Source organism: Brachyistius frenatus, unplaced genomic scaffold, assembly GCF_029030835.1.
Source record: "Brachyistius frenatus isolate BFR_SWC_R1_liver_20210118 unplaced genomic scaffold, ASM2903083v1 Contig_58, whole genome shotgun sequence".
Taxonomy (NCBI): domain Eukaryota; kingdom Metazoa; phylum Chordata; class Actinopteri; family Embiotocidae; genus Brachyistius; species Brachyistius frenatus.
In genome coordinates, this window is record NW_027210657.1 from 189398 (window position 1) to 210824 (window position 21427).

General features: G+C 40.9%; 1 protein-coding gene across 4 annotated transcripts in view; it reads right to left on the reverse strand.

Annotated features, from left to right (window-relative positions):
• neo1a (neogenin 1a) overlaps positions 1 to 12503 on the reverse strand; it is a 151332-nt gene extending 138829 nt beyond the window's left edge. For all 4 annotated transcript variants that reach the window (XM_069705597.1, XM_069705598.1, XM_069705594.1 and 1 more), the window contains exon 1: positions 12306 to 12503. In XM_069705597.1, coding sequence (XP_069561698.1) covers positions 12306 to 12396 — 91 coding nt within the window. In that variant the 5' untranslated portion in view covers positions 12397 to 12503. The remainder of the gene's footprint in view (positions 1 to 12305) is intronic.
• Positions 12504 to 21427: the final 8924 nt, after the last annotated feature.

A 21427-nucleotide genomic window follows, 5' to 3' on the forward strand; every position in this document is an offset into this window, starting at 1 on the left:
GCCGACAACTCCAAAGTTGTCATATTTTATGTATTTATGCATTTAACATATGCAGAGAAAGAAAAGATGTTATTGTTTTAAAAAGAGCAGCACATCAGAATACAACTGAATAAAACGAACAGACTCTCTGATCGTGACTAGTTTTCCAGCTAAAAATATACAATTCATGGCAAAGTAAGACAATTTTAGAGTTACTGCTAAACCTTTTTATTTTTTAGACAGACTATCTGTTCCACCTGCTTTGAGCCTATGTTATAAGCTATGCTGAAGGCATCGATGTATTATTTCCATATTAAATGCACAGAAATGATATGTTATCGATCTTCAGAATCAAACTCCTGGCGAGACAACATATTAATGACTTTCCCAAAATGTCAGTGGCTGCTTTGAAGAGCATTTGAAGGACCTAGTTAATTAGATGATAATGGAACAAAACCCAACTCTCCATTTTAATAATGTACAGGAGCCTTTATATCTTCAAAACCAGCAGTTGTATTTAAGATGACACACAACAGAGGGGGTTAACATGGTTAAGCTTGTACAGCATGCACATGAACCACAGGTATGTGAGGGGCTAGCAGGAACACAGCCCATAAAATCCACACTCAACCTCTGTCTAGCACGCAAGGAATGTTCTCCGAGCGCTTCACTATCATCATCGAGTCAGGAGGGGCTATCCTCGCCCCTTCTTTGAAGTCTGTGTGGACGAGAGGGGAAACGGGCAGTAATAGTGAGCTCGAGCGATGGTGAGGTGAGACAATTTCTTTCTCATTAGAAATGAATTGCCGACGTAGCCGGTGCGGGGGCCGAGCGCGGCGTCACTAGGCATCCCGTGCATCGCCCCATGGGGAGCACTTGAACCCTTGACCCCCCCCACCACGGTCGTTTGGGCCCAAAAGGGGTGCGTGACATGGCCCTGGCCCAGAGACACTGCCCCGCCAGGCTGGGAATGCAGTGGCACTGTGGGGGGAATCGGGAGAGGGACAAAGAAGGGAAAGAAGGGCTCCACCGATTCAGGGTTGATTGGGTTAGAGAGCTTCATTATTAAGTCCCCTGTCACTCTGCAACAAAAAGCACCCCACAGGCTAGCAGCTTGCTAATAAAACCACTACCCTTTATAACTCAAGACCACTTCTGACATCTTCTTTTGAGGAGAAATGAGAGCGTGCAACTCGGTCCCCAGCTTAAAAAAAACATATCTACGTCTTCCAGCTGAATGAACTGTTGCTTTGCACTGAACACGGACTGGTGAGAGGTGCCAAAAACTGTCTTGAATTAAGCTGCTTTCACACCTGCTTAATTAGATAATGTTGGGTGAATTTTCATTTAGACTTGCTACACTTCTCAACAATATTCTACGCCATATGGCACAAACAGACTGCAGGACATATTTTAGGATCTTGCTCTGAGTGTGTGCACTCGTGTGTGTGTGTGTGTGTGTGTGTGTGTGTGTGTGTGTGTGTGTGTGTGTGTGTGTGTGTGTGTGTGTGTGTGTGTGTGTGTGTGTGTGTGTGTGTGTGTGTGTGTGTGTGTGTGTGTGTGTGTGTGTGTGTGCACTTTAAGTGAATTTGTTCAGCAGGTGTCCAGAAAGCTTGAATGACATGCTTATGCACTCAGGATTAATTCAGGACCACTGCAGGTAAATTAAGTATGAAAGCAGAAAAAGCATTTTTGCTTTCTTTTTCCGAGCCTCTAATTTAAGCACTTGGATGGTTGGTTGCTGAGGAAAGGTAATACAAGAACTCACCATCCTTCACGAGGGAAATATAAATGTTCACATTCTGAAAAGTGGTTTATTTAATGGTTGTTACGCAGTTCAAAACGCCTGCGGTTTGAGTTGAAAGCGATGATTGACAAGGAGAGGTTCACATTTTGTTTAAGGACAGAATACGTCAAATATTGTAATTTTATCAAGCATCTTCCGAGCAGTCACACTGCACCACCTGCCAAATCTAATTCATGTCCCGAAACAATTAGTCAACAACAATTACAGCTTGTCAAATATGAGGATTTGCTGCTTCACTGTCGGACTAACAAAATAAGCGCATTAGAAATTTAACCTTGGGCTCTGGGAAATTATGACTTTATGGACTAAATGATCAATCAAACAAAATTAGATCAATTAACAATATAAATAATTGCTCTATTACTTGTTGCCCGGTTGCAGGGAAATCTACCTTGGAAGAAAAACACAGCTACCACTTGCCCAAACATGTCAGGCACCTCGTTCTGGCATGATTGAGAGGGGGCGAAATAATAAACAGACAAGTTTAACTGTAGTCATTAATGTTCATCTCCCTGTGTTCTTGATGGGATACCTCATTAAGAATGTGTTGGTAGCAGCTGGCTTGCTAGCCCATCCCATTACAGCCCCACCATGCCAAAACCTTTGCCATTGGCCCGATACACCCCCTCCCAACCCCCTACTCCAACCACCTCCCTCGTGTCTCATATGACATCTGTGTCTCAGGGTCCTGTGACGGAATGCTGCTCGCCTCCTATTCCTGCGCAGGTGCCCCCCCGCTGGCTGCCATCCATTTCGCAGCCACGCTGGTGCTGTAGCTGAGTGACCTGTCACCGGCTGAGAAGTAAGAAGCGGTGGGGGGGGGGGGGGCGTGGAGTCAAGGTTCAAGAGACAATGCTTAAGGAATCAGAAGGAAGTAAAGCAGCTGCTTTCCATCAATGCCCGGTGCGTACACTTCAAGCGGGAAGAAAATCCTCACCTCTCAGACCTTACAGCTCTGCCTCTGCCCGCTTATCCTTCTAACCAAGCTCATCCTCCTCTTCCTCCTTCATGTCAAAAAGAGGAAGGTCATGTCTGTATTTAGACACAGCTCAAGAGACTGTGTTGTTCCAGATGCTGCTCTCAGGTTCTCTACGGCTTAATCCAACACTGACTGAAAGCCTGCTGCACTGTAGTGCACTGTGATGTTTGGGCACTGAGCCAAAGACGGTGAACAAAATGATCATCTGAGGAATCTCTGCCATCTCGCACGAAAAAGAAATGCTTTGAGTTATAATGTGAAAATTGTGCAATCTTGCTATCTATTATGCAAGTCTGTCAGTAATATAACTTGCCCCTCACAATCTGAAGTTTCATAACCAAGCTAAACATAGTCATTTATCAGAATCCATAAAAGAGACACTAGCGGAAATTATAATTATCCCAAAAGGTCAAGGACAAGATCCACATTAGAAAAAGGACACGTATAACTGAGGAAAAGGAAAGGGGGGGGGGTGTCTAATTCATTGACCAGGTGCGTCGCTGCAAGGGAAGCGTAGTCATCAAAAAATTAGAACCACCTCAAAGACAATTCGGCTTAAAATAGCTCTTGGATGCAGCTCTTGGAGCACATAAATCACAAGCATTCTAGAAAATATATTCACCATGGTTGCACTATATAAAATGGAAAAGGTGCAATTAGCAATTCTATGGCCAAACTCGAGCTTATTTTGGGTTAGAGCTGTGTAACATCAATATAAAAGTAGAAAAGTCATCATCCTTCAAGTTGCTTAATTGCTGCAGAGGGACACATTTATTCAACTATGAAGGGCCAAGAAAGCAGAATCAAAAGAGATTCCATTACATCATTGCAGTGTATGAAAAAGGCTTCAAGCAGTGATTTCTTTATTTCAACTCTCTTCTCTTGACCTCCATTAGCTTCAGATGAGCTCAGAGTTGAGGAGGAACTGGCTCCAATAACATGGTGAGAAGTCACTGCAGTCAGTAGAGCCCCATGCCAAAGGGGAGCTCCCGACGGCACAAAGGAGCCTCTATCTAATTTTGAAACCTTTCAAAGAATCGCTTCTGCTTGGATTTAGGAGCAGAAACATTGGTTAATACCGGGAGAATTTTTTTTCAGGGGTCACCATAACAGCAGGTGAAATCAAAATAAATCCTGGAAGGATTCTAAGAAGGTCTGGGACACCAGTTGATATATACATGACGAGTACAGAGACTCCACTGGTCTCAAACCTAAACCCAAAGTTGTTTAAATTTAAGGTCTGAGACTCAACAATCCGAGACGCTGCTGTGCTCTACACGCTGAGACAGTGCCATGGAAAAGTACTGTGCAGCGCAAAATGACACCGTCCTCTGTTCTTGCTGAAGCTGTAACACACTACACCTACTATACTAAAAAGTGAAGTGGTTTCTTTGGATTTCCACAACAGAAACCAATCAAACCGGTTCCTAACTTGTAAAACAGACCGAGAAAGTTGTGTAGAAAATACTTCAAACAGAATTGTTCTGGCACTACTCACCAAAGTTCAGCTCATTAACGACTGAATTAGAAATGTTAGTGGGAGCTGAGCACTGGTATTGAAATGGTTTACTTGATTGACTTAATCACAATGTGAAAAAGAATATCGGCATGCTTTGCCAGTGCACGTCAATATTTTCCAACGGGGAAACATGAGGTTTAAATTTATGTGCATCTTATAAAATCTTTTCCTAAGCACATTTTTAGAAATCAAAGTTCTTTCGCAAACCCAAACCACACAACTACAAACCTCTTTACAATGCACAGCTGTGAGCTAATCTGTAATTTTGTCCTAAACTAAATAAAGACTTTCACAATAAAAACTAAGAAAGAATGTGGCAATCAATGCATGCCGCCCCCAGTTGTGTTTCTCAAAACAAGTGCTCTGCGTATTTTTAAGATTTAAATCTTAATCTATGGCCGCTCACTGATCCACACAACGAGCTAAATGAAACTGGTCTCATTTATTCTCAATGAAAGAAGGTACACATTTTTTTTTTTTTTTTTTAACTGGAGAGTCTGTTCCTGCCAGGAAACTCTGTGAACATTGTTGATAAAACAGCTGTCGAACCCCCGATGGGTGGCGTATGCCTGTCCAAATACCCACCCAAACCTACAAACACATCCCACTATGTCTCACGCTGCCAAGAGCTGCGGCCGGGTACAAGATGATGGCAGCCAGCTCTGCCGACCAGTGCTCACAATCCTCTCTCTGTGACTGACTTGCCCCCACACCCTTTCAACAAATGAAAAGTTCCTTTGACTGAATGAAGGCTGAGAGGCTCCGAGTGTACATGGGTGACTGATACCTTATGAGAGTGAAGTTAAGATCTCTCCCACGTACACATACCGGTAAACCGAGCAACAGTAATTTCACGAGTACGTTGAGAACGGTGATATTTGGGATTAAAACCAACAATACAAAGGGACCGAGCGGTTGGGGCCCAACCGCCACCCCCCCGGGTCGATTTCTGATTGCCCTCTTTCAACACATTTCCTGTCTGTCTATCTGAATGCAGAAGTAAGTGCCAAAAAAATCTTTAAAAATAAAACAAAAAGATCAATAAAAAAAATAAAAAACAACGATACGAGTGATTTTGATAAATCAGCCCGAAGCAGAACTTGTATTTCTGGGCCACAGAAGATCATAGGATCCATAAAAACTGTTTTTACGTTGGGAATAACAAGATTCAAATTGCACTATCCATACTGGACAATTATGTTAAACAAAAATCATTATATCAGAAGAGCTGCATTGATTCTTGTTTGCCTGGAGTCTCTTTGAAGCACGAGCTACTTAACAACTGCACTACAACACAGACTACACCACTGAGAAGACTTTCAGGTTAATTCATCACAACCTGGACGTCCTCCAAAAAGACAGCAGAGAATAAATTCTTGTCTGAGAGCTGCAGGATGTCGGGACTCCAGCAGCTACAGTGCAACCAAATGAAGGTTATTAATCCATTTTTTAAGAAGATTATTAATCTTTCTTAATTTACAACCAGGACTGCTGCCGGGAACGACACCCGACTCCACACAACTAATTGTGCAAAAGAGTTTCACGATGAAGAACCCGTGAGAAGATAATGGCAACAAACATTTTCATCACTTAAATAGCTTACGCTCGAGGAGTACAGTTTGTGGTTTAACCATCATGAAGAGCACGTTTCATATTCAAGTTATTATAATTGTGTGTGTAGTCTGATCATTTTGATCTTCTTTTTTGATTCCTCTGTAAAGATTACGATTTTTTTTCTTCCCCCCTCAGAAATTACTGTTTTACTATCCTTCATGTTTATGTAACTGTTATGAGATGCCGTTGTAAGACAAAGCTACAGCAGAAAATCTCTGTCAACATTTAAACATCCCACCAGAGATCTCAATTCTTTTCTCATAGTCAAAAGGAAATGCCGAGTAGGAACACTCAAATCTGCTTTCAAAGGTTTCAACAAAATAAGAAAGTCAAACAATGGCAGCTTTTCATCAGATTTGCCAACAATATTGCAAAACAATAAAGGCTTCCTTATTCCTCATCTGATTAGCGACTGCTGGAATTTGCACTATACCCTTCCACTACCTTACAATAAAACTTTAAAAATTCATACGATTTAAAAAGTAAGAATTCAAACATTTGAAAAGGCTTAAGAGATCTAAGTTTAATAGGAAATGCCTGTAATGTGCCCCCCTGGGCTGTGAAAACACTTTTGTGTATAACAGAGCCTTGCACTCATTAGTTGAGGCTCATCTGACAAGCACAGCTTGCATGTGTCATAATCCTATGCAGCTGCCACTACCGACAGGAGACACCACGACAGGAGCTCGGCGGAACCAAAATAGCAAAAGTTTGAGTTAAATTTTCAGGGTAAAAATTTCTCACTGTCCTGCTGAGCTTGAATGAAGACTCTTTTTTTTTTTTTTTTTTAAAGCCCGGTTTTTGCTTGAATGCCAAGCCGGGGGAAAATACTTCTTTGCTCGCGGTGCACCACTCAAATCTAACATCAATTTGCTGCTGTAATGCTGCAGTTACAGAAGACATGCAATGAATCATGGAAGACTGCCTCCTATACTTTTTCTGTATTCAGCGACTGGACAATGTCTCTCTGTCCCGAGGAACGTGACCTGCTGTGACTGCAGTGGAGTAAAACATAAATATTATAGATGATGTCACGCCGCAAGACTAAAGCTTGCTATTCATACAACTGTCACTTACAAGCCTGTGTGCTGCTCTGGTGAAAGAGGTTGTCAGATTTATGTGCAATATATATGTAATTCCTCTTGATTGGACATAAAAGCCTTACGCACATCGACTGGCCCGTAGTCAAACAAGAAATATGACTACAAGTTTAAGAAGAGTGCGCAGCAGTGTTTGGTCAAAAAGTTATATTTTGTGATTATATCGAGATTGCTTCTCACCTAAATAGATGCATTCAAAATGTTTATATTAGTCCTTTATAGTATTTGTATTAGACAGCTTGTAGATGCCCAAAACGCACTGTAACAGCCCTCGCAGAAATTATGCTCTAAAACCAAAACAACAACAAAACAAAAATAGATTAATGAACGGTTAGATTCAGCCAATGTGTTAGTGTTTAAAACGTGCTAATGTAAAGACCACGACCCAACACAACTTGATCGTTTGGGTTTGTGTACGTGTCGCCGTAAGACTGCAGTGAGGCTCGAGGAGCAGAGCGTGACGCAAGTTGCCGAATAGTTTTTAAGTGCACCGGAGCGAACCGGCTGAGACGATAAACCACACTTTTATTGACGTGTAACCGTAACGTCAGTCTCCTCTTCGTACGCTTCGCTCACACTGCAGCTATGTACGTCAGCTCAGAGAAAACTGAAAAAGACTCTGCTCTCCCAGAGCTCATTAAGCCCGAGCGTCATTCAATCACAGCAGAACAGGGAAGCCTGGAGAGCACAACAGCACTGCGGTGGATTTCAAATTTTGCATTTTGTTCTATTTTTAAAACCAGAGTAAAGGAAAAGAGGAAATCAGCGAGGCAAACAGTCAGTTTGTCAGTTTACTATGTCTCTGGTAAAAGATTAAAAAAAACATTATTGATGTAACGTCCCTCGGGTTACCAAGTCTCAAAGGAGTCATCACACAGGGCAGTATGGACAGATTTATGGTCTCCAGACACTATTCAACTTTTTCAAAGTCTGTGCGAGTCTTTTTTTTGTTGTTGTTGTTGTTGTTGTTTGGACATGAAAGAGCCAGCAGACACAAAGACGACAGACAGTGGCCGGATTGGAAAGGCTGACATCTGACGTCTTTTTAAGCACAGCGGGAGCACCTCTGAAGCTGAGAGAAGTTCAGCTTTTAAGAGAACACTTGATGTGAGCAGCTTTCTGTGAACTGACCAATCCTAACGTGGAATCGGCTGCCTTTTAAAAGTACAGAGAAAGATGATGGTTCAGGACAACACCTGGAGCCCTTTTGCACCACGTTAGTTCATATTTTTCTGTTTTTATTCCAACATTATGACGTGCATCTTTGAATGTTTAATGTTTCAACCTGCTTGATCAATAAATAAATATTTCTATCCGCTGAGCTCGGTTTGACAGATTCTTACACCATCTCTCTTTTGGGAAACAAATATTAGTCCAAAGTTAATTTCCCCGCTGCTTACAGCTGTGAACGTAAATATCGCTATGAAAACGTAGTAAAGTATGGTATTACCCCAAAATAGCATAAACAAGGAAGGATTTGACAAAATACTTGTCATGTTGTGCAAAATAGCTGAAATTAATTCCACAATGAATGTTTTGTTGTTTTTTTGTTTTGTTTTTACAATTTCATGATTCATAAAAATAAGGTTAATGTATTCAAAAGACTTTCAGGGCAATGAACACCTGACATAAAGGGAAGTAAAACACAGCAAATTCAGAAGAAAAAAACAGAACAACCAAATCCCCCCAAAAAATACATATACAGTAACTGAATGTGAGAAAAACTTCTTCCACCCGTAAGAAGGTCTCTGAAGGCTGCTGAATGTGCATCGGATTCAGAGGAGCAGAAGACGCTGGTTTACAGGCTGCAGTGGAGAGGCAGGAAATAAGCAGACTTCAGTTGTTTTTCTCTGCACCTCATCACCAGAAGTGGCTCTGATAGTGGCAATTTCATCCTAGCAGGGGGGCAGCAGAAGCCATGGACTTGCCCATGATCCGCTCTGAGCCACAGACCATGATGCAAGCTTGGCTGCTCTCCACTCAAAACGCTCCCTCCTCTTCAACACCACAAGCAACCAGCAAGCCGGGCCAAGCACGGGGGGGGGGGGGGCATGCTGAATACTGTCCGCTGTAAAAGCACTCCACCTCAGTGCTGACAGCTGATGTGTGAAAGTTTGATATGGTGAGAATGAAATGGGATCAAACCATGTGTGTTTTAAAAGCGTGCAATATTTTCATGGTGCAAATCATGTAGACGCTGGTATAGTTTTAAATGCACTTAATCTACATAAATCCTGCAGTCCAGTCTAGCTCTATTGGTTAACCACTCAGTCAAATGAAAGTTAAAAAGCTGAAAGTGGGGGATTACATTGACCCCACCCCCCCCCCAACCCCTCGGCGCTCCCCCGCCAACCACCAAACAGAAGAAACAGCAGATGTCGAGCCATCTAGTCATAGGATATTGATCCCCCTTTCACTCTGCCAATTACATGTGACAAACTGCTGTGACAGTTAGAGCAAATTATCTCAATAATTGCTTCATTTCAGGCCCCACAAACCCTCGACAAGTAGATTTAGCTGCTGAAATAGCAAACAGCACAAGTTGTTATTTTCAACGGTGAAGTCCGACTGCTGACCTCGCCAGGCCATCTCTGACCACGAGAACGTTGAGCAGCAACGAACTGAGCCCCCCAACATCAGATCGGTAGCATATCCTAATGGGGTGGTTTCATTAGTGAGGAAGATGAATCAAATACTTGGCCAAATGTGCAATTATCTGTCTCTCGGTGGATGGAGGTCATTAGGATTTTATGAGTGATTGGAGCCCATAAATAAATGATCAGTAAATAGCATACTCTGCACAGCAGAGACAGCAGATGACTCTGCATGATGCCCCTTCTTAACTCATCACAAGATGATTTGAAGATGAGGAAAAGATTCTGCTATTTTCCAGCTGAGGATGAAGTTGTACAATTCATTTGTATGAATGACTAAAGCAAGAATCCTTTCGCACACTTTGCATACAGATTTCACCGTTGCCGGAATTATTCTTGATATTCGGGATGAATGAGATCCAACTTTAAAGCCTTCCAACTTCTCTCTGCACAAACTGGGATGAAGGACCACCGGGGGTTTTCCAAACAACGACACAAAGGTGGTAAATTATGCTCTTAACAGCACAGTCCACGCAGAAGACTTAAATGCACCGAAGAAAACGCAGTTGTTTATAAAGTCCGGGCAACGTTGCATCTGTGGTGGTCTGTGAGGATAAAAAAAACCCCAGAGAGTGCACTGTATGAGCAGAGAGTTGCCAAATGTTTACACATTTCAGCAAGTTATTTGCATTGTCCACCAGGAGATAATCAGCACACAATTCCCTCCCAGCAGGATTACAGAGATAAGATAGCGCCAAAATGGCTTTTACACTCCTCTAACCGGGACTTGTTTACAAGAGCACAACTTTTTCAGGCATTTTTAAAGTTCCAACAACTTGTAAGAGGAGGAGGAGGGGCTAAAAAAAGTAGCAGCAGTTTGAATGAACTTTAACAGGTTTTTCCAAAGTAAAGCAAAAAAATAAAGAGAGTGTCTGTCTCTAAACGGAGCGACAAAGACCGAAACTCTTTAAGTTTAGGGCCACAGCGTTGCCAGGCTTGATAAAGATAAATTCTGGCCACAGTCAGGACCTCAAAAGAAATGTGTTTTGAATAAACAGATATTTTCAGAGAAGGGGACCCCACAATTAGTAATTTGAGACTCTCTCTGTGTGTGGGTCCCAGTCCAATTCTCTGGAATCAATCAAAGCTCCCAAAGGAACTCCCTGGACCCCTTAATCTCCTGGTTTTATTACTTTCCAGACAGTCGGCCTGTTTCACCCTACCCCCATCTCTCTTTTGTACTGATCTCCAGCAAATCCAAGGAGGGGCTTTTTTTTTTTTCTCTCTCTCTCTCTCTCTCTCTTTCTCTCTCTATCTCCCTCTCTATCTCCCCTTCCACTATACTGCAGAGCACTTTTCATGCAGGAGAGGGTCTTTCATCAGGCTCCACAGGCAAGAGAGCCCAACAGCTAGCAGAGAGACCCGTCACTCCAAAGCCTGTCTTTTTCCTTCTTTTTTTTTGTTGTTGTTGCACATTCACTCTATTTCACTGACAAAATAAACAACATGCTTTCAAAGGCACATGGACTGCCTTTTTGTGTGTGTGTGTTTTTTTTGACACACAAAAAATATGTTGCATATCACGAGAAAAAAACTGGGCCATGTTGCACAAGAGTCAGTTATATTCGCAATTTTTTTTCAGACCACATGCTGCTGTGTTTGATAGTGTCTAGAAGCTTCACTGATAAATATACGACTTTGTCACTGGCGGGTTGTCATAAGGGCTGCAGCTGTGTACTCCAATAACTGCTGGAAATACTTTTTTTTTTTTCTCATGACTTTCTAATTTATGCGAGGCACTCGTGATAACAGACCGTGGCAGGTTCTGCTGAAACATACACACTCTTATCAATAAATCTAACAACCCAAAATCTCCTCTAATAACCAGCGGGGACTGGCATCTCAACACCACCAGTTGGAATCAGACATATTGTGAACTGTGCACTGCAGTGCAGTGACCTCACTTCAAAACAATTAACAGCAGCAAATGAATTGGGTTTTGTTTATCCATCAGCTAAACATGTATTGACGCCCAGGTAATGAGATGTCTGCTGGACTGACGATGCAAGCTTATTACCTGACAGTGAACACTAATGACTCCTTGCATGCTGTATTTTTTTTTTTTTCTTTTTCTTTCCAGGATTCAAGCCCCTGCCATCCTTTTCCATTTCCATGACCACACAAAGCTCATCACACACTAATAGCTGGATGAGCTCAATTCAACAAGCAAATGTGTTGTTGTTGTTGTTGTTGTTTTTTTTAGCCATTCAGATTTAATTGAACATCATCTAAAAGACAACTACACTGCATGCCTGTGGATCATTTGAGAGACAACCAGAGAAACCTATCAGCAGTTCTGCCTCAACAGCCTCAATGCAGACAAAAGGACCGGAGTGTGAAAGCGTGTTGCTTTCCAGCTTGAAACAGGGCTGGTCTACGATTAAACCGCGCCCGTTATGAAAAAGTAGCCCACTTTTAAAGTTGTCTAAATGGTGAAACAGCGGCTGACCTGAACACGGCACAATTCGCTACCTAGCCCCAATGTCTGGTTTCCCCGAGACATTTGGTGTTTTTCCTTTTCTCCCCCTCCTCCTCCTCCTCCTCCTCTTCTCCCTCTCCAAACTCGTAATTCAATGTAGGCAAGTTTCTTCAATCCAGGCTTCAAGAAGCAGACATGGAGCAGAACTAGTAGCGGTGGTTTAATGGCATTTACCTTTGTCGACATGTTTTGCCGCGGTGGTCTCCGTGTAGAGAAAGGTGAGACAGAGGAGAGAGAGGAGCCACAGAGCTCCCCGCTCGGCCATCACTTTTCACAAATAAATATTTGCAGGCTTCAAGAACCCCGGTGAAGCTTTTTTTTTTTTTTGAAAAAAAAAAAAAAAAGATAAATCCTTAAAAAAAAAAAAAAAAAAAAAAAAAAAAAAAAAATCCCCGACCGCCTCCTGGAAATGCACAAAGGGGGAAAACAAAAGTTCAAAGTCTTAAAATGTGCAGAAACATCCGGTGCCAGGTACTTTTAAAACTGGCCGGATGAAACATGTAACTGGAAGGAGAGCGCCGCAGGTTAGAGACTGTTTTCTCAACTTGGTCGAGGCAGAGGTCGGAAGAAAAAAACAAAAAACCAGTGAAATCAATCCATTGCCACGGAGGCACAGCCTCAGAGAGATTGGCGGACGACTAAGCGCCAACGTGCCGACTTATCCTGTTCCGATATGTGCCGAGCTCGCAAAAAGACTAGAAAGAGCTCAGTTGGAGAAAAGATAAGATCCGACCAGAAGGAGAAATCTCCGCCGCGGCCAGCTCACTGCTCACGGACGGGACGTAAGGGAGCAGCGTGTTTGAAGGGCTGGATCTCCACCGGCTCCCCGGAAAACAGGGCGCGGAGCCACACGGAAGTTTGGATCCTGGCTGTCTGTGAGCTCAGGCAAAAACTAAAATACGGTGTGGGACTTCAAACCCAAAGACAGCGCCTGATATCCACACCTCGGGTCTGCTGGTGTGCCAAATTCACGCGTAAATTCACCATCTTACGCACCACAAATACCGGCGGTGGAAGAAGTATTCAGGTCCTTTACATAAGTGGTCAAAGTAAGCTTTTAATACCACACTATAAAAACACTCTACTACAAGTTGAAGTCCTGCATTTAAACCCTCACTTAAGTATATATAGATAGATAGATAGATAGATAGATAGATAGATAGATAGATAGATAGATAGATAGATAGATAGATAGATAGATGGATAGATGGATGGATGGATAGTTACTTTATTAATCCCACAAGGGGAAATTTTTTTCGCAACAGCAACATTGTAGACACAGGTAAAGAAATATGTATGTAAGTATTATAAGCAAAATAAACTTAAAGTATCAAAAGTAAAAGCACTCTGTGCAGTAAGTAAATGCTCCATCAGTGATGAACTATTTCAATTAATATTAGCCTACTGTTGAATTAATGTGCATTTTAGTGCTGTATTTATTTAAAGTTGTACTTATTTGAACTACTTTATGTAATCTACAGCAATGCATTGTGTTCTGTAAGATTATCTTACGTTTGTGTCATTTCTGTTCTGTAAGAACCAAAAATCTCGAAAAAAAAAAAAAAAGTTGTGACGTATTTCATGACTAGAACAAAATACCAATACAAGAGAATGTACTAAAATAAACAAGGTAACATCATAATGAAACTTTTCATTAGTAGAATATGTGAAACAGTACCAAACTCATTCAACTTTGGGAGAAAAAAAAAAATCACAATGATAAAATATGCTAACTTTAGGTTATCTGCCCAGCAAAACAGCAAGAGGTTGAGCTGAGTATTTTTCATATTTCTTAACTGATGTTATTCAAATTTACTTGACTCTAATCTGCCCCGATAATGTCACCGTGAATTAAATGGTGTGTGGATTCAGAATATTCTGTCAGTACAGCTGTCTGCTAAATTCAGCTTTTAAATAGTGAATTATAAGAACACCTGCACCGATGCATCGTCTCTTACTTGGTTCCTTTTGAGATTGTGTACTGTATATATTATATGTTATAAATCTGGTCCATAAAAGATGAGTTGAGACTATTTGCCAAATAAAAGTGCACTAAAATTAGGTGGGTTTCCTCTCCAAATGCACTTCATGGTCATTGAAGGGGCATAGAGCTGAAAATCAGTAAAAGATTATCTTAATTCTTATCACAAGAGCCCTGTGTCATGTATTCAACTGCAGTAAAATGTTTTGATATTTTTCCCTTTTATAGTTTAACAATTCTGTGAATAAACAGCTTTCACAGAGTAGACCTAGAGCAAGCTGCAGTGATAGATCCTGTCCCCATATCTTCTACACAGTCTACAGAATTGGACAAAAAATATATTTTCCTGTTTAGAATAATGTTCACTGAAATCAGAACAGATGCAGAGGCCAACATCTGTAACTTGATTCTATCAGATGATGTCACATGGTGGCAGAAAATCAGAAAATAGGATTAAGCCCCTTAAATTTCAGATTAAGTTTCTTAAAATAATCTCAGCGGTTGTGTGTGTGTTGTAATAGGACAGGGGATAAAGGAGGAAATAAAGTAAATAACCTTGTTTTCTTAAGGGTTGGGAAATTAAAGAGGATTAAATCAAGGTGAAAAGTTTGACATTTGCACCACTTCCCCTTTTTGAGGATAGCTCTGCATTTCTTGGTATAAAAAGTGACTTCATGTTTGCAGTTGAATTGAGCAGAATTATGAAAGCAATAACAAGAAGTGCTGTATTCTCCATCAGCTTGTGACTAGGCTTTAGGGAGAAGCAAAAAGGGAAGGGTGTCCTGGCTGGAAACAAGTGATTACCCGACAGTGCTGTATCATCCATAAAACAAAGCCTTTCACTCAGACACATTGAACAGCTCCCCCCACTGGTTTGAGCACTCCATGACATATTAATCATGAACATTTCCCCCTTGGGCATGACAGAGCCTGTTTTTGTTTGGTATCTCTGTGGCCGCCCTGGACCTGTTCTCATTTTAACTGTCAAACATAACATTTTCGCTCAATTAATGATACTTTCTTCCTGCTTCACTGATTGCGTGGTGCGCCTCTAGGCTTACCTCTTGGGCTAACAATGTTTTCTTTACACCTTTGTCATATTATTTATCTTCCTTTTTCATTGTCTTACAAATAGAATCAGTCATAGCCCTCGAGTCAACAAAATATCCCAGTGAATTGTAAGGAATAGAGCTGTTTAGCTGCTGTCAAGGACCACGTCTGTTAAATTCCCCCCACTTTCATACAAAGTGGGCATCATTGTTATTAATGCTGAAGACATGTAAATAAATCAGACAGGAAGCACTGTGTGCTGGTCAGCAGGACTACATGAAATACTGCCATGCTTCCTGGGGGCAGTAAAGGGTCGGTGGGCTAATTACGAGCAAAGAAATTAATACATTCTTCAATGAATGGAAGCACTGATGCACGTTAGTATTGATGCCAGATATTTAAATCGATTTATCAGCTGGTTTCGATCTTATTAGGCACATTGCATTGCAATTTACCTTGAAATCAGCCAGACTGTTCTGAATTGTCTGTAAACGTGAATGTGAGCATGAATGGTTGTCTGTCTTTCCATGTTGGCCCTGTGATTGAATGGTGACCTGTCCAGGGTGGACTCTGCCTTCGCCCAAAGCCAGCTGGGACAGGCTCCAGCTGCCCTGTGACCCTGTTCAGGATAAAGCGGGTACAGATAATGGATGAGTGGATCATCCCAAGTTAATCTTATAATTAAACAAGCGCATGTTGGGGATCTGGTCGAGACTGTGTCAAATTCTTGATTTGTAACAAGTCAACAATCCATAAATCTGGGGTACCCGGTGGTCTTGTGATTAAGACGTGTACATTACACTGCTAGTTTGAATTAATCTGGGAACCTTTGCTGCACGTCATACCCCTCTCCTCCTTCTGCCAACACAATCTTTGTTGCTTACTGATCACTTTAAAACTATTGCCATCTAGGTGCCTCCGCCACTTGAAAAGTTTTAAGAGTAAATTGCTAAACAGGGTCAGGTACCAGTAAAAATGAGATGAGATTGATTAAAGATTAGATTTGCATGGAGTTCTCGTTAGATTTACATATCAAGAGATTCACTCCAAAATTTGATCTGTGTGGTCCTGTTATGAGATTCATCATTAAAAAACTACAGTGGAAAACATAAAAACAGCTAATTTTATCTGGTATTTTGTAGTAAAGGTTCTGTGGTGATGGTAATAATAATAACACAAACCAAAAGGTTGTTGTATTTTTGTATCAGCAAATCATTTTTGAAGTTTAAAAATGTTACTCACTACGGTTTTGCTCATATGCCTGATATCCAGGTGTTTCCACCTTTAAAACATGAAGTAAAGACAGTGTGCAATGCAGTCTGACTGATTGTCATGTTTTTCTTTCCTAGCTGGGTTTACATAGCCAGTCATTAGAATGTAATGGCCAACATTTGTTCTTCTGCAAGACATCTAACAAACCAAACATTTATTCACACTCCAAGAACCCCCACAGCTTTTTTTTTTTTTTTTTTTTTTTTTTACAGTATGCTCTGCTCTCTCTAATGAAGCAATATATTTCACAGCAGACCTGCCTGTTAAACTCAGTTCATATCCACAGGCTAGTTATATCATGTACAGGCACACAGCTGGGCTCAAACTCACTTCTAATTTCTAACAGTGGGTTTTTTTTTTTTTTTCATCACAGCCTGTTTCTCTGTTTTCTGGAAACATATTTCTTCCAGATTAAAGACCGGGGTCATACCAAATCTAATATGTCCAACATTAAAGAGATATTCACATCATGAATCAAGTAATGGCAACCATACACTCGAGGAAATGGCCATTAGATTACTGCACGGAAAGGACAGTGGATTAACTTGCACTTGAAGCAGCTGTTAAGTGTAATATTTCAAACGTTTCTAAGTATTTTGAACTATGTTAAAAGTAGCAGCCATATGCACAGAAAAACATATTCAGGCATCATTAAGTTGCATGGATGTGTGTGTTTTCAGAGGACTGAGAGGATGCACAAGGCTGATGATGCCTTTTGTTTGGTTTGCTGACAAACTAAAATAGAACTGTACTGAATTAAAGGGAAATACACACACACACACTGAATCAATTGCATATCCTGTCTACATTCACTGCCTTTTTAAATATCATGTTATTTAAACTTGCGCGTTAACATTTCCACTCCTAAAATAATATCTCCAAATCAGCTATTCTGTTCAAATGTTTTGTGTGGATTATTGATGCTGGCATTGAGCTGAATGTGATCGCAGCATGATCATGATCTTATTTAGAAGCAGATTAAGAGGCACGAGGCTCAGCTCACAGACAAGCCAGATGAACAGTCTTTAGCCCGGCATTTGGCGCATCCTGAGGATTATTTACACTGTGAATGAAATATCAACTCATGCACTGACCACCGAACACAAAATAGCAGTTGCCATGCTGTACAACCTGGTATCACGGCAAGGCTTGAAATAGACACACCCATCCACGAGAGCAAAATGTGAGATAGGCCCGCTTTAGGCTGCCTATGCGTGAAAGTTACACGTTTTCCTGTAGTGGACAAAAATGAAACGTACTGCATGCTTTGAGCCATGTGATTTACAGAAAAATATTTACTTCTTGCAAAAAAAAAAATTACAATTACAAAGTTCAACTGACCATAAATTGAATAGATGGGACAGTTATGACTATCAATGTAACACTAAGTCTTGTCACTTAGTAAGTGTGCGCATGTGTGCGTGTGCGTGTGCGTGTGTGTGTGTGTGTGTGTGGAGCACTTCTGTGCATGTACAACTAAATAGAACGTGTTGGCCCCAAAGAAAAACATAGCATTTCAATCATTAACCCACAGTGATATTTCCTGATACATTTGACTGACTGACACGTGAGTGCGTTTGTGTATTTTCCCACAGATGCAAACAGCTGCTGCGTACCTGCCCTAAATTCCAGGCCGAGGATGGCAGTAGCACATGGCATCACGGAGCACCTGCCACTGCACAGCGAACAACTTGCTTCGGCAGCAAGCAGCCGGTGTGCATTCAGACACCCCCATCATACACGTGCTTGCCTGGGCACATTTTCAGGGCCTGGCACAGCTCACCTCACACATGTCAGCACTTTCTTTCCCCGTCTTCACTCTTTTCCTGGATGCCGGTAATCATTGTTCTAATTACCTCTCAGTGTGGAGCTGAGATATCGCAGCACACAGCCCACTGAAAACCAGTGGCTCTATTGACGTCAGAAGTCAAAGACAGGACGAAGACAAGGAGAGCAGGGAATCATATTTGCACTCACAGTGACAAGGTGACAGGAAATCTCTGACAGTCCGAGCTCTTACTATTTCAGACAGGTTTTGTAGATTTGTAAAACCAAAATCACAGTCGGTTACTGACCATTGCCTGGAGGTTTGCTCTTCCAGAAACCAAATGTAATGTCAAATCCATGTTCTATTTGAAGATTAATGTACCCTATTCTTTTGTGTAATACCATAGAAAAGGCTAGTAAAGTCAAATACAGGTTTTCAAGTAAAGGCTTCTGTGCATTTCAATACCCATACTACCATACTATTTATGCTAAAAAAAAGATTTAGTATGTCCCAATACATAGTGTGTGAAATGCCTTATGTCGTGGGTACCAGGATACCCTACTAGATAGCCTACTAGATTCCCTACTAAAAATACAAAGAAGAAGAAGAAGAAGAAGAAGAAGAAGAAGAAGAAGAAGAAGAAGAAGAAGGAAAAGTAGAAGCATTAAAAGGAAGCATAGTCAGTCCAAGTTGCATATTTGACCAACAGGGTCAAAGTTGAATCTGCACTTTTATGATGTATGTCCCAATTGTATAGATACTACATACTATGTACTAAAAGTAAAAAGAAAAAGTATGTGATCAGGAACGCAGCCGTTCTCTCGACCAAAAGTCAAACATTTAATGATTCAAAGATTTGTTCACCAACACAATGAGTGAAGTGCCCAGCTGTCTTTTCCATAGACTGTTCATGGAGAAAGTATGTGAAAATCAGAAAACAAAATACATAAACAACCAAAAAACAAAACAATAAAAAGACGAAATTGGACTGAGTTGAAAAAAAACTTAAACAGCAGCAATGCAGTCAGTAACAGAATGTAAAGTAAATATAAAAAAAAGTGAATATGAAACATGGGATATTAAATATGGATAAAAATGAGACAAAATATGAGCCGAAGTGCGAGTAGAGACTTTACAAATGATAAAGTATGAGAAATAGAGCTTCAATCAAAACTGGTTCTGACTGACAATAAGACATTTGTACAGGAACACAAATATTTCTGCCAGGGCTCAGAGGTGTGAGAAAATGTAATAGTCAAAATGTTAAGTCTACATAAAAGAGGTGGACACAAGGCACTGTGGGTGTTTCATTGTTCTGCTACACTTAAAGTCAAATAATTGTTAAATAATTCCACTGACCACGTGAAAGTACAGTTTGTACTAAAATAAAGGCTCTACGCATTTTTAATCACAGAGGTAGAAATTTACTGTTCGAAATGTGTTCACCACATGGGAGGGAGAGAGAATAAGGAGAAGTATATAAACACTTACATGGAAGTAACTCAATCTCAAGGAGAAACAGTGGGTCATATTAAGTAAAGTCTGGCAATCATCACTTCAATATATGAGTTTTCAAAGCAACATGAGCTCCAACGAGGTCACGTTCTCAGCGGCAGAGCTGCTGGTGCATCTCTAAAAAGAAATATAAAATTATTTCATATGTTAAGGGTAACAGTCAGCTATTTTAGCACAAACGCGGACCATAAATTCCAAGTACGGACATGAGTGTGTGAAGGCTTTGATTTATTTCAAAGGGGAAAAGTGTGAAAAATCTTGACAATTTATGTTGAAAGAGGAGAGAAGAGTAGCATAACCATGAGGTCGAGAAGTACCCAACATGATTGTGAAACACTACTACCACTTATTTTATAGAACTAGAGGCCATCAAACCATATCTAATCCAGCCTTGTTTGGATGTTGAGCTTAAGTCCTTTGTCAAGATATAGCCTTGTTATTATATTATTTATTTGGATCTTTCGGGACCACACGAGACGATGTAACAAATGTATTATTCAGGATTAAATATTACACTCTCATATTGCATAGGTACAATTAATAGGACGATGATGCTTTGATGAATCCAGCATAGTTAAATGTCTGCTTTTCTACAAGTATATCAAACATTCAAATAAACCTGCTTTGCTACAGAATATAAAGTGGATGGCTTGAAACATCGTCTTTCTTTTGTTTTGTATATTTTTTTCACGAGTTACTTTTGTCTGTGTGAACTCTGAAGCAGACAAAAGAGAAAGACGATGTGGTAATAATTTTGTTCTGGTCATTTGTCTCTTCAGGAGAGACTCATCACTCCTCTTTTTAAAGGTTAGTTGGTGACAAAAGCGTAAAATGTCAGTGGTTCCTAATGAAAGGAAAAGAAATTCAAATCAAAGCCATTAAGCTATTTGTTCACATTGCCACAGTTCACAGGCTCAATTATGTGTTCATGCCAATTTTTTTAAACAGCAGGAGTGAGCGGTTCTGTATCCAGGTCATTTGATGAATATGGAGCGTTTCTGCGCTCCAAAGCAACAAATGTATATTTGAGCGCAAAACTTGAAAGAAAAATACATTTACTGGAGGATTATTTGGTTGAAGGAAGGTGTAATTTGTAAAACTGGCTTTTTTACAAAGAGTTTGACAGTGGTAGATAACGCGGCTTTAAGAGCCCTCTGCCCATCAGCCCTTCCTCTCTGCTAGACTCCATCTTGTGAAGGCAGATGCTTCCTTAACATCCCAGCAGGAGCCTCCTGCTCGGAGACGCTAGGCTAACAAACCGAATAGCGTAAACACATACTTCAAAACGAATACTCAATGCTGTGTGGATTTTGCCACGGTGCCCCGCTTTGAGTTATAGCCATGGCGATATGTTTAAAGAGGCCAACTGTGAAGGCTCTTGAATTTATTTTTTTCCCCCTATCTTATGAGTAAATATTTACAGATTTTTGTTGAACTTTGTTGATACATTAAAATTCAGAGAGTGCCGCAGTAATTGTGACAACAAGTGGTAGAGTGCGCAACCCTCTGCAATTTACAGTACTGTACAGAACCCAATCAATTTTGCGAGCCCGTGTTGACACCCTCTTGTCCTCCCTCCAGATGGAGTTGGTTTTGCTTTATACTGCTTTCTTGAATGGATGGCTTTCTATCGCTCGTAATGAGCACCATTGAGATGAGGTGAAGTCACTTAAGGGGCTGTCTGGACAACACATGCAGCCTTCCCGAGAT